Genomic DNA, 14172 nt, shown 5'->3' with positions numbered 1-14172 from the left:
ATGAATTCTCTCCCCAAAACTCATCACCTCTCTTTCACTTACCACCATTCTTCATTGCAAACATCATTCTCTTTTCCCTCTTTACTTTCTCACCAATTCTCTTCTTCACCCTTATTACTACCCTCCATCAAAGCCTCTTCCTCATCCTCACCAAAAAATAACAACAACCCTTTTCAAAAACCCCAAAACGCTTTTTCCCAATTCCTCCGAACCCTAAACCCCTTTTACTCACCTCTCTTCGAACCCGCCTATGTCGCAGCAACACTTATCTTTTTCTTCTTGTTCCGCGTTCATCAAAATCCCACCACCGTCACACCATCACTCCTACCTCCTCCGCCGGCGGACTCTTCCACCACCGCCACCGCAACCGGAAATCTATCTATTATAGAAAGCGATACTTCGATTGAAAATTCCAACGACGCAAACGCTCTTCGGTCTTTGGTTGAGGAAAATGTTAGAGCTCGCAAACTCAAAGAGGCAATTCGTGTTGTGGACCGTTTGATCGAACTCGAACCCGTTGATTTAGCTTTGATATTACTAAAATCGCAGTTGCATAGTCACAATGGTGAACATAAATTGGCTAAGAAAGGGTTTGAACTTACTTTGCAGCAAGATCCGTTAAACTTGGTAGCTTATCGCGGTCTTTTGATGGCAATTTCAAACTTGGAAGAACCAATGGAGGTTTTTTTGAAGAAGGTTGATGAGATGGTGAAGTTTTTTGAGGAGAAAAAGATGGAATCAGAAGCTAGGGAATTTAAGCTTTTGATTGCGCAGGTGAAGGTGATGGAAGAGGATTTCTCCGGTGCATTGAAGGTGTATGAGCAAATTGTGAAGGAAGAACCGAGTGATTTTAGACCTTATTTGTGTCAAGCTGTTGTGTATACTCTGCTTAGAAAGAATGATGAAGCTGAGAAACAGTTTCAGGAGTATAGGAAACTTGTTCCAGAGAATCATCCTTATAAAAAGTATTTTGAGGATAATACTAAGATTTTGTCCAAGAAGCTAGAGAAGGGAGGAATAGAAGCAAGTATTTGAGAATGCTTTTTCTCTATAGAGGTTTTGTCACTCGCCTTGTTTTGTTTTTCTTGCAAAAGTTGTGTTACTATACCTTGCTTTAATTTTGTAAAATGATTTGGATTGTAATTCATGTGAATGGTCCTATATTAGATGGTTATCTTGCTTCATGCGATTGTTCGGAAATTATAGCTCGAGTTTTTGGTGGATATTGATAGAGTGGTTTTTAGAACAGAGTTTTATTTTATGTTGTAAAATAGAATTGGATCATTAGTCTAATTTCAAGGTATCATGTAAGTATTTCCCATTGGAACACCAATTATATTTCCTTCTATATGATGGATCTTCCTATCGTTTGAAGTGTGACTGCATTGCATTGGTCGCAACAGTGATATTAATTTAGGATATAATCATAATGATCTAAATTACCGGAAAATTTCTGCTTAGTAAGAATGTAGATTTTGAAAATGGTTATTCCGTTGAAATTGAGTTCTTATTTGATCAGTATATTTTAACACACTGTGGGTGGTTTTGTTGGAGAGTGACATAAAGGAAACCCCATGGAAAGTGACTAGGATTTACATTGAAATTTGAATTTGAATTTGAATTTGAATTTGAATTCCATGGCCGCCAATTATGCTAATTCATGTTTGTACTGTGTTGTTAATTGCATAATGCAAAAAACAGCGATTCATTCAAATTCTGCTTTGTGACAGTGTTATAGAGCCGCTATTTAATACTGTAACATTTTGCATTAAATAGTGTATCACAAAAAAAATAGTGATTTTTTCAAATTCCGTTATAGTATAGTGTTATAGCCGCTATTTAACAGGATTGGTTTGGTACTCTAATGCTGCCTTTTTTGTCTTAACTTTGAATGATGGATATTAACTTATCTATCTTGTGAATTGTTACATACTATGAAGCATTGACACAAACAAGAACATCAGGACATGACATTACTCGTAAAAACTTGAAGAAGAAGAAGAAAAAAAAAAAGTGTGGCTGCGACTGAGGTTACATATATCTAAACTGGTCCATGCTGTATATTTTGATTGTCCTTATTTCAGATATGTTAAATGTCCTACAAACATAAGCTCACTAAATGATCTGTTTTGATTTTTCTCATCTTTTCCCTTAAATTTGCATACTCCAATTTGCATATGACTATTGGAGTGTCCACTGAAGTGCACAGTTCCTGTTTTGATCTATCTATCTATCTATCTATCTATCTATCTATCTATCTATCTATCTATCTATCTATCTATCTATCTATCTATCTATCTATCTATCTATCTATCTATCTATCTATCTATCTATCTATCTATCTATCTATCTATCTATCTATCTATCTATCTATCTATCTATCTATCTATCTAATCTAATCTAATCTAATCTAATCTACTATTCTTTCTACTATACAACTTAAGAAAAAGATATGCTGTACAAATGCCTAATCTGCCCTTCCTGATTTTTGATCTGTGATGAACAAATTTCTAAGGACTAAACTGCCATTTTCTCTAATACTTGAAGGGTAGAACATCTCTTCTATTTATGCATAAACAAGTACAATTTTCCAGCAAGAAGTGATGTTTTGAAAAAAAATTCCCACTACTCAGTGCACCTTTTCTGCTATCTGGGAACTCTAACTTGCTAAGAATGTTTCGGCACATGTATGGGAACTCTAACTTGCTAAGAATGTTTCGGCACATGTATCATTTGGTCGAGTAGATATCAGGTAAACCCTTTTGTCTATGTTGACTGATTTGAGTTGAGTTTTCAACCTTTGATTTATGCAGTTTAAGTTTAAATTTATTGTATTGAGAAATTCAATAATTTAGTTCTGCATTTTGGGTCTGATTGATTCAAACTAGGGGAGGGGAGACATTTTTGGTTTAAAAAAAAGTCTTTTGTCCTCTTCCCATGTGCTGAAAAATGAGTTCATTTGAGGGCAAAGTTGGCATTGATAAGAGGTAAAGATGACATTTGGAGTGTGCAAAGAGGTAAAAATGAAGTTGATTTATTAAGATGCTGATTCGAGATGTTAAGGTAAAGATACCTTTTTTATGTGCTTCAATATCTTATGGTCTTCATATGTCTGATTTATTAAGTTGATCTGCCACTTCAATGTTTGTTAGGAAGATATTATACAAGTTCTCATTCCACCAGATGAAGTAAAGAAGAGCCATGCTGATTTGGTTCAACTGAGACAAATTAACACTTTAATAGTTATGGCTGCTGGACTGTGTTTTTCCTGGTTTTATGTTGTTTATCAGGCGATATAGTAGTGTATAGTTGGTGTTTTGTGCTTGGGTAGGCAAGGTCTTGGCTGTTCTGTTTATTGTCTGTCTGCTTATTGTTGTCTTTTTTATTAGTGGCTGTAGTGTTTGGCTTAATTTTGGTGATTCAGTTTGTTAAATGTGCATTAGTACTGTTATTGGAATGTTACAGAGTCTGCTTTCATATGCTAAGGGGTTAATTTTAGTAATAGGACTTGACATCATAATATGAAACTTGTGATCCTCTATATGTTCAGTTGATGAAACAAGCTCACAAGATTTTGAAGACAACTATCAGCCGAAGATTGATTTGCTCAAAGTCGTTGCGGTATTTACCTCAGCTGCAACTGGGACGGTGGCAATTAACCATTCTTGTGTTGCTGCTAATCAGGTTGACTAATACCTTATTTCACTTATGGTAGTTTCACTGTGAAGTATATTCATTTGCCAAAATATCTCTAGATATGCTCTATTTTGTTCTGAAAGTTGGGAGCTCGATATGTGATCTCTCACTGCAGGATCTTGCCATGGCATTGCTATTTGTAATAGGATATGCAAGCATCATATTTGAAGAATCTCTAGCATTAAACAAAAGTGGGGTAGGACTATTGATGGCTGAAGCTTATGGGTGATACGGAGTATTGGGGTAAATATCTATCTTTTATATGTTTTGGCTTTTGAGAATGTCTGATAATTCTTAATTGATTAGAGCTTTATGGTAGCATAATTCTTGATTGATTTGAAATTTATGGTAGTTTTTGACAAATAGGTTAGAACTTGGTACCTTAAAGAACCAAACTCTATGTGTGTTGTATATTAATATTAATAGTATAATAAAACAGAAGTAAAGCTAGAAAAAATGGTATATTTTGGTTGCATTTATTAAAACAGAATTAAGGAGAGACATCAACCTAATCAAAAGGAAGCTTTAAATTCATGTGATGATCGATACAGAGCAATTTTGGTAGCTGGTGTGCCAAAATATGTTTCAGCTTTGAAGCAAGGGGATCCTAAATTTGCTGAAGATGGGGCAAATGATGCTACAATTGAAGCTACTACCTGTGAGAATGACTTCAAAGGGAAATCACCACTCTCTGATAAGTATATTGCTATGCATGATGTATTTAAATTTGCTTCTTTTCTCTAGAACTCCTTAATGATTAATAATATTGTCATCGTTTCAGGAGCTGTTTTAATCCTCTATCTTCTCAGAGTTTTGGCTGAAAGCAAGGTTCCAGGTTGCTTGCCTTTGTGTGGTTATGTAGAATTAGTATAGATGTTGGAAGAACTTAGTATTGTCTACATGTTGTGTTATTTCATTATGGTGAGGATGGTTGTGTAATTGGGGGGTTTGTTTTGTTGGGCTGTGTTAGATGTTGGAAGACCTTGGTGTTTAGTTTTAGACAATTTCATTGTAGCAACTAGCCGGAAAAATTCTCTACCCACTCCGTGCATTTCTCTTTTCGGGCAGAAAAATTCGGAAAAGGTTTTCCGAATTTTTTATAGCTGCTTAATATATTTGCCTTTAAAAAGAAAAAAAAACTTATCATATTTTATTTTTCCTACTTCTACTTTATAGATACACTCAATTCCATCTACTTTATAGCCGGTGTTCTCTTTAAATCAATTGAAGGATTATAGTTTTGCTATTTGCACCTTCAATATTTGCTATTTGCACCTTCAATATTTCCTATTTGCACCTTCAATATTTCCTATTTGCACCTTAAATTTCTAAAGAAAATTATATTTATTTTTCCTGTTTATTTTTAGAATTTAATTTACCTTTCAAGAGTTAACTTATAAGATGTTCTCTCTCCTAACCCCCCTCAATTCTTTTCTACTCCCTGAATTTCCGTTTTTGCCCTTGGGGGGTACCGCGGTTTATAAGAACCGAAATAAGCTGACATGCTGATAAATTTCGGTAACCACTTACCGAAATCTGGGACATTTCGGTTCGCAGGTACCGAAACAATTATTTCGGTAAACTTCTACCGAAAATGGCCTAATTCCAGCGACCAACGTACCGTAATCTAGGACATTTCGGTTCGCAGGTACCAAACAAGCTGACGTTCGTTTTTTGTGTACCGAAAACGCTAATGTTCGGTTTGCAGTTACCGAAATGATCTAATATTTGGCTTCGGTGAATACGAACCGAAGTTTTTTGGCAAAAATATTTGAAACCGCAAGGGGCAAAATTGGTTTTTTGGGGGTAGAAAAAAAATGAGGGGGGTCGGGAGAGAAAACATCAACTTATAAATGCTAAACTTCAAAATGCGTAAAATATGATTATTGGAAATTATCAACATTCAGAAGCTAAAGTAGCTATTTTTAGAATATTTTTTTATAATGAGTTTTACTTTTGTCACTCTACTGATTTTGGGGTGGGTCTTATGAAATTACCATACTACCCATGTCTGCTACTTAGGTCATAGAATACTGTTCGGCATTTAAGTGACGGACATGTTAAAATTTTTTAGTTTTTGAACCAGTTGAGTTCCCACACCTTACCAAGATTTTTATAACGTCCGCTACTTAAGTAGCGGATGTTATAAAAATTTTGGTAGGGTGCTTTTGACTCAAAAACTACTCATTCTTTACACGTCCGCTACTTATGTAGCGGAAGGGTAAAATGAAAAACTTGTAAGACGCGCGAGTAACCGGTAGGGTGGAAAAAGTAAATGTCTTTTATAATTTCTTATTGCTGTCTTCTATATATTGCTCAAATTATTAAATTACATTACTGCAAAGTATGGTTCCGGTAACATGAGGAGACAATTTAAAAAATTATCTATATTTTCTTTGGGATGTCTACATGGCTAAACTTGGAATGAGATTTTCCACTTGAACTGTGTTACACAGTTACAGTCACATATGTCTGTCGTCCGATCAAAATAAATGGTAGTGATTTTTTTTTATTTATTTATTTTTTTTTTTTATAAGCAAATGGTAGTGATTGTTTTACTATGTGAAACCAAATTGAAATTTGAACTTCTCAAATTAACGAATGGAATCTATTACAATGTGTAACTTTCAGAGTAGAAAATCTATATCCTCTAAACTCTTGGATAAATTAAGTGTATCATCTTTGGTCTCCTTGTTTGATTTGTTGTTGCATAATAAACTATAATTATATATACTCTCTCCGTTCCACAATGAGTGAGTCAGTTGACTGCGTTACGCATGTCAATGCACAACTTTGACGATTAATATTTTTAATTGTATAATAGTAAAAATTACAAAAATATGATATTTTGAAAATATTCATCGACATAAATCCGACAACATTTTATATGCTAATATTTGTTTTTATTTATTAGTAAAAAAATGTGATAAAAAATACACAAGTTAGTTAAAATGGTTCACTCATTTTGAGACGGAGGGAGTAGTTATTAGTAGTCAGTTAATAACTAACCAGTGAGTTAGTTACTAGTTTTTACTTGTTCAACAAGTTGTTAGTTGGACTATAAATAAGTGACCTCGTATCCTTTGTGAATTACTCAGTTCAATACACAAGTTCACAAAATTAAAAACTTTCTTTTCTCTCTAGATTTCATTCTCTCGTCCTTTCTTGGTGTGCAAGTCAATACAATTAGACTAACAAATTCGACCTGGTAATGGCATATTTGTTGATTAGTATGAACCTTAATAAAAAACAATTTCTTAATATAATGTGTTGGAGCCAAAAAATTTGAGTTTGTAATCACATTTAAACGCTTTGTCTTGATAACTCATGCCGTATTGAGTCTCATCTATATGATATATATTTTTACCAAAATCAAATCAAATACAGTTAGTAAGAGAAAATCAAACATATCTATTGCAAATATTTTGTTTTCTAGCCCTTTGAGCAATCAAAAACCAGCGCTTTTGTCCCCTTGCTGGATAGCAAAAGGTCGTCACAATAGGCACTTTTGTCCTTTTCTCAATACCAAAGTGTGACATTTGAACCATGCTAAAAGGTTGTGAACTTATTTACATTTGTAAGGTACCGTGATTATCTTTTTCACATACTTTTTGAAACCTAAAATATGAGTTCAACACTATTTATCCTTAAAAATCAATTCCTCCAATTTATTTTTTTATAGGAGACAATTAAATTACTTCTCCCTCCGTCCCAAATTATAAACATTAATAATAAAAAAATTACATTTATTATAAAAAGTAACATAAAATAATTTAAAGTATAACTTTTTATTTTTCTTTGAAATAAGTTACATGAAAGATGTAAAAATAATTTTTATTGGTTAGTGATAATGGGGAAAAAATATGATACGAATCAGGGTGTGGTAACGGAAGCAAACAACCAATAACGAAGGTACTAGGTACCACCCTTATTAGTCGAATTCTATTAAGTGTTTTAGGTGTTTGTTTGTTGGGTTTTAGCGAAAACAGCAAGGAAATAAGCAATGTTAAACTACACCAATAGCCTAACACGAGATTAGCACTCAACACCAATTGAGCTAATCGGACTATTTTCAAGGCGACGCTTGCAAATAATCAGGCGAAAATTGTAGACACAATTTCTAATTGGACTGAAATGTTCTTGTTTATTGAATGATTGCAAATGATCAAATTACATGCATATATGGCCGAAAAAACAGTAAGGCCTAATTAAACACAATAAAACTAGTAATAAAAATGCAATTAACTAGAAATAAAATGACTTAATGCAATCAGCTCATGATACTCCTTTTCCATGATTAGTCACACGCCTATTTAAGGCCTTGAGTGTCCCATTTATGCTTCTTTTGTAACCATCTTGGAAAGGCTTTAAATGGCTGAATTTTATTTGTCTTAATTGATGAAAATGCTTAAAATAACCAAGTAATTAAACTCAGCCCTTGATGAGGATTCCAAACAGTCCCCACGCCATTAACTTCCCTTTGAATGTCACTTGTGTTGATTTTCAACTCCTCTTGGTCAATTTTCGTACCATCCCCTCCCCCTTTGAAAGGAATTGACCTCAATTCTTGAATACCATCATCATCTAAATACGGTGAGAGATCTCCAACATTGAAAGTAGCATGTACTCCATATTCTCCGGGCAAATCAATCTTGTATGCATTGTCATTGATCTTTGATATAACTTTGAAAGGACCATCAGCTCTAGGCATGAGCTTATTCTTTCTCTTGCTTGGGAATCTTTCTTTTCTCAAATGGACCCACACAAGATCACCTTCATTGAATAACTTAGGCGTCTTATTCTTGGACCTTTGCTTGTAAACTTCATTCACGGCCTTGATTCTTTCTTGCACTTGCTTATGTAGCTTGATCATTGCTTTGAGTTTGGCCTCGGCATCTGGATGAACTAACTCCTCTTTTGGCATAACTATCAAATCCAATGGCAAGTAAGGATTCACACCATAAGCAACTTCAAAAGGAGAATGATTAGTAGCATATGTAGGGGACCGGTTGTAGGCAAATTCAGCATGAGCTAGCTTCAAGTCCCAATCCTTTTGAGTTTTACTAACCAAACCACGCAGCAAAGTACCAAGAGTTCTATTAGTCACCTCGGTTTGTCCATCGGTTTGAGGGTGATGGGAAGTACTAAACAGCAACTTTGTACCTAATTTCCTCCATAATGTGTTCCAAAAATAACTCAAAAACTTTGAATCACGATCGGAAACAATAGTTTTAGGAACTCCATGTAAACGCACAATCTCACGAAAGTACAAATCAGCAACATTACTAGCATCATCTGTTTTGTGACAAGCTACAAAATGTGCCATCTTTGAAAACCTATCAATAACAACCATAATAGCATCTTTACCTCGCTGTGTACGGGGCAAAGCCACAATGAAATCCATGCTCACATCCATCCAAGGACCACTAGGCGTTGGCAAGGGAGTATACGCCCCTGGTTTGAAAGAACTCTTTGCCATATGACAAGTAACACACTTGCTAATTACTTTTTGCACATCTCCTAACATCTTTGGCCAATGAAAGTGTTCTTTTAAAATCTCCAAGGTCTTTGTAATGCCAAAATGACCAGCCAAACCTCCACCATGAGCTTCACGAACTAGTAACTCACGAATTGAATGCCTTGGGATGCAAAGCCGATTCTCCTTGAATAAAAATCCATCCTGCACTATGTATTTTCCAAATGCTCCATTCTCACAATTAGAGTATATTTCACCAAAATCCACATCTTCTTTATAATAATCTTTCAAAGTCTCAAAACCAAGTAAGCGAGTTTCAAGAATTGAAATTAAAGCATACCTCCTTGAAAGTGCATCAGCCACCACATTACTCTTACCATCTTTGTATTTTGAAGAGAAATTAAAAGATTGAAGAAATTCAACCCATTTAGCATGCCTTGGACTCAACTTTTGTTGCCCATTGATATACTTCAAAGACTCATGATCTGAATGTAATATAAAGTGATTAGAACGCAAATAATGATTCCAATGATCAAGAGCTCTCACAATGGCATAGAACTCTTTGTCATAGGTGCAATAGTTCAATCTGGCTCCTCCCAATTTCTCCGAGAAATAAGCTATAGGCCTTTTGTTTTGTATCAAAACAGCCCCAATGCCAACTCCACTAGCATCACATTCAACTTCAAATGGTTGAGTGAAATCGGGTAAAGCTAAAACAGGAGTTTCACAAAGCTTTAACTTGATCAATTCAAAAGCCTTTTGTGCTTGTTCATTCCACCCAAACGCACCCTTCTTCAAACATTCGGTCATAGGACTTGCTATAGTGCTAAAATTCTGGATAAAGCGCCGATAAAATGATGCAAGACCAAGGAAAGATCTCACCTCCGAAACTGTTGTAGGGCTCGGCCAAGTCTTGATAGCATCCACTTTTGTTTGATCAACGGATACTCCATCTTTAGACACCACATATCCAAGAAACACCACACTTTCAACCAAGAAATCACACTTTTCCTTCTTCCCATATAGTTTTTGTGCTCTTAGGGTCTCAAAGATTTGTTTCAAATGAGTGAAATGCTCCTCAATAGATTTGCTATACACCAATATGTCATCAAGATAAACAACAACAAACTTACCCAAAAAAGGCTTGAGTACTTCGTTCATGAGCCTCATAAAGGTGCTAGGTGCATTTGTGAGCCCAAATGGCATAACTAGCCATTCATATAGACCATGCTTAGTCTTGAATGCCGTCTTCCATTCATCACCTTCACGCATTCTGATTTGGTGATATCCACTCCTTAGATCAATTTTTGAGAAGATAACCGATCCATGTAACTCATCAAGCATATCATCTAGTCTTGGAATGGGAAAACGATATTTGATGGTTATGTTGTTCACCGCCCTACTATCAATACACATTCTCCATGATCCATCCTTCTTAGGAACCAACAATGTCGGAACAGCACATGGGCTCATTGATTCACGCACATAACCCATGCTTATCAATTCTTCAATTTGCCGTTGCAACTCCTTTGTCTCCTCTGGATTACACCTATATGCAGCCTTGTTTGGTAATGGAACTCCCGGAATTAGATCAATTTGATGCTCAATCCCACGGATAGGTGGCAAACCATTTGGTAGTTCACTTGGAAACACATCTTCATACTCACCCAAAACAGCCTCCAATTGTTGTTTAAGAGGAGTCTCTACATCGTCTTGCTTAGCATTCTTTGCAACCAACATGTAGACTAATTCACCATTATCAATAGCATCCTTCACTTCATTTTCAGTAGCAAACATAGTGAGGCTAGGCTTTTTACCTCTTTTTGTAATCATGGAACGGACTTCATTTGATGCCATTGGTTTCAACACAATCCTCTTGCCATTGAAGTTCAATTCATGCTCATTGGACCTTCCTCTATGCGTGACATCCCTATCAAATTGCCAAGGGCGTCCCAAAAGTATGTGACTTGCATCCATAGGTACCACATCACACAAGATTTCATCAACATAAGATCCCATGGTTAGTCCCACACGCGTCTGCCTTGTAACATTTATGCTACTTCCATTGTCCAACCAATGTAGCGCATAAGGCTTAGGATGTTTTGTTGTGAGCAATCCTAATTTAGACACCATTTCAGTTGAAGCCGCATTGGTACAACTACCTCCATCCACAATGATACTACACCACTTATCTTTCACTTGACCCTTAGTGTAGAAGATTTGATTTCTTTGATCTCCTTCCACGGGTACAGCCTTGACTTGCAAAGTTCTTAGCATCAAGGTATCATATATGGGAGGTCCATATACTTCTACCTCATCATCATCATCTTCAACAATTTCAACTCCATCACTTTCAATATTGCCACCAGATTCTTCTTCTTCCTTCATCAACTCATCACGCATGCTAATTGCTTCTCGGAGGGTCACAACTCGTTGATTAGGACAAGCCCTAGCAAAGTGTCCAAAGCCTTGACACTTGAAACACCTAACCTTTGATAGATTAGTCTCCTTGGCCGTGGCAATGGGTTGTTTAGGAGCGGCCTCACTTTGTTTCGGTTGATTCACCATTGGTTTAGTGTTAGGGGCTGGATTTGCACTACCCGACACACCTCCCTTGGACCAACCACTAGAACTCCCAGCATTATATCTACTCTTGTTTTGATTTTCAATCTTCAAACACAAGGTGCACAAAGTGGTGAAATCTGTGTAATTACATAGCTCAACAGCAAAAGCTATGTTCTTATTCAGCCCACGAAGGAAACGGCTCATTCTTTGCTCTTCATTTTCCTCCACTTCACCCATTAGGCATAGGTTCTCAAACTCATCAATGTATTCAGTGACACTCATTTTTCCTTGCACCAAATCTGCAATCTTTTTATACAAATTCAGTCGGTGGTTTGATGGTACATATCTTTTGCGCAACTTCCTCTTCAAGGACTCCCAAGAGTGGATTTTCTCCTTCCCATCTCGTGTCCTTCTAGCCTTCAAACCCTCATACCACAACGATGCACTTTTGCTAAGTTTCAGAATCGCATATTTGCAACGTTTCTCATCATCAAGATCCTTGAAATCAAACATTCTATCAATCTTGCGCTCCCATTCTAAATAAACCTCCGGGTCTGCACTACCATTAAATTCAGGTAGTTCGGTGATTTTGAACTCATCCACGTTTGGACGTGGTTCACCCCTTCTAGGCCTCCATCGTTCATCTCTCATGTCAACGTTCCTTAAGGCTTCACGCAATTTGTCCATGAAATCATCACTGTTGAAATCCATTGTTGTCACGTAACACGGAATCAGAACCGTGCTCTGATGCCACTAATGATACGAATCAGGGTGTGGTAACGGAAGCAAACAACCAATAACGAAGGTACTAGGTACCACCCTTATTAGTCGAATTCTATTAAGTGTTTTAGGTGTTTGTTTGTTGGGTTTTAGCGAAAACAGCAAGGAAATAAGCAATGTTAAACTACACCAATAGCCTAACACGAGATTAGCACTCAACACCAATTGAGCTAATCGGACTATTTTCAAGGCGACGCTTGCAAATAATCAGGCGAAAATTGTAGACACAATTTCTAATTGGACTGAAATGTTCTTGTTTATTGAATGATTGCAAATGATCAAATTACATGCATATATGGCCGAAAAAACAGTAAGGCCTAATTAAACACAATAAAACTAGTAATAAAAATGCAATTAACTAGAAATAAAATGACTTAATGCAATCAGCTCATGATACTCCTTTTCCATGATTAGTCACACGCCTATTTAAGGCCTTGAGTGTCCCATTTATGCTTCTTTTGTAACCATCTTGGAAAGGCTTTAAATGGCTGAATTTTATTTGTCTTAATTGATGAAAATGCTTAAAATAACCAAGTAATTAAACTCAGCCCTTGATGAGGATTCCAAACAGTCCCCACGCCATTAACTTCCCTTTGAATGTCACTTGTGTTGATTTTCAACTCCTCTTGGTCAATTTTCGTACCAAAATAGTAAATTAAATGTAAATTTAATTTCATGAGAATAAATAAAAGTCAATCTTAAAAATGATAAAAGTTGGTCATTTTTGCTTAAAATTAAGGACAATAAAAAATGTTTTTTTTTGCTTATAAATTGGGATGGAGGGAGTATATTATGAATTGGATACTTTAACTTCTTTTTTTTTTACTCAGTTGTCTCTTATAAAAGACAAGAGGTGGTATTTATCTTATGGCGAATAAGTTGGTTGAATTTGTAGTGTTTGATAAATTTAGCGGTTGAACTAACTTATAAATATGAAATGACATAAAAAAGACATGTTTAACTAATATCTAATTTTTTTTCAATTAAAATGGTAGGAAGAAATTTGGAAGAAAAAATAATAAGTTATAAGCTCATAAACTGCTTGAAATAGCGTTTAAAAAATAAGTCATAAACTAATAAAATAAACTATAAACTCTTTCTAAAAAACATTTATCAAAGAGATTATTTTGTCATATAAACTATAAATTATAAGCTAAAAATTACTTCGATAAATTTGCCATATTTGGGAATGCGCCCTCACTATTATTACCCTCGACTATTTAAGAATAGTGTCGTTAAAAAAAGTACTTTGAACATCCACAATGGAGATACTCATTTTTGAGTACTTAACATGGACCTCACGTGTACACATCATTCATTTATAATATTTTAATAATAATACCTAATAAGTATTTAATCCCTCCAACCAAACATCTCTTAAAAAGTTCTAATTAGGCCCTACCAATAACATATTTCACCAATAACTATACATCATTATAAATTGGACCCACAAAAACAAAATAGGTATTAATGCTTATCGTAGAACTAGTACTACTCAAATAAATATTGCTCCAACGATAGTACCTAATAACTACCATGAGTACTTAATAGGTACTATACTATTGGAGATGGTCTTAAGAATAGTTCTAAAAATACTGTTTGAAACAGTCTTTCTAATAATATTTGTTGTAAGCTTGTGACACGTTGTTCTCGTC

The 14172-nt window shown here is 35.4% G+C and overlaps 1 protein-coding gene across 1 annotated transcript; it reads left to right on the top strand.

Annotated features, from left to right (window-relative positions):
• Positions 1–1035, top strand: LOC123890462 (protein SLOW GREEN 1, chloroplastic-like). The gene has a single exon (XM_045940071.1). It carries the CDS (start codon positions 1–3, stop codon positions 1033–1035), a length of 1035 nt encoding a protein of 344 aa, XP_045796027.1.
• Positions 1036–14172: the final 13137 nt, after the last annotated feature.

Source organism: Trifolium pratense, linkage group LG1, assembly GCF_020283565.1.
Source record: "Trifolium pratense cultivar HEN17-A07 linkage group LG1, ARS_RC_1.1, whole genome shotgun sequence".
Lineage (NCBI taxonomy): Eukaryota > Viridiplantae > Streptophyta > Magnoliopsida > Fabales > Fabaceae > Trifolium > Trifolium pratense.
This window is presented reverse-complemented; position numbering and strand designations above follow the sequence as displayed.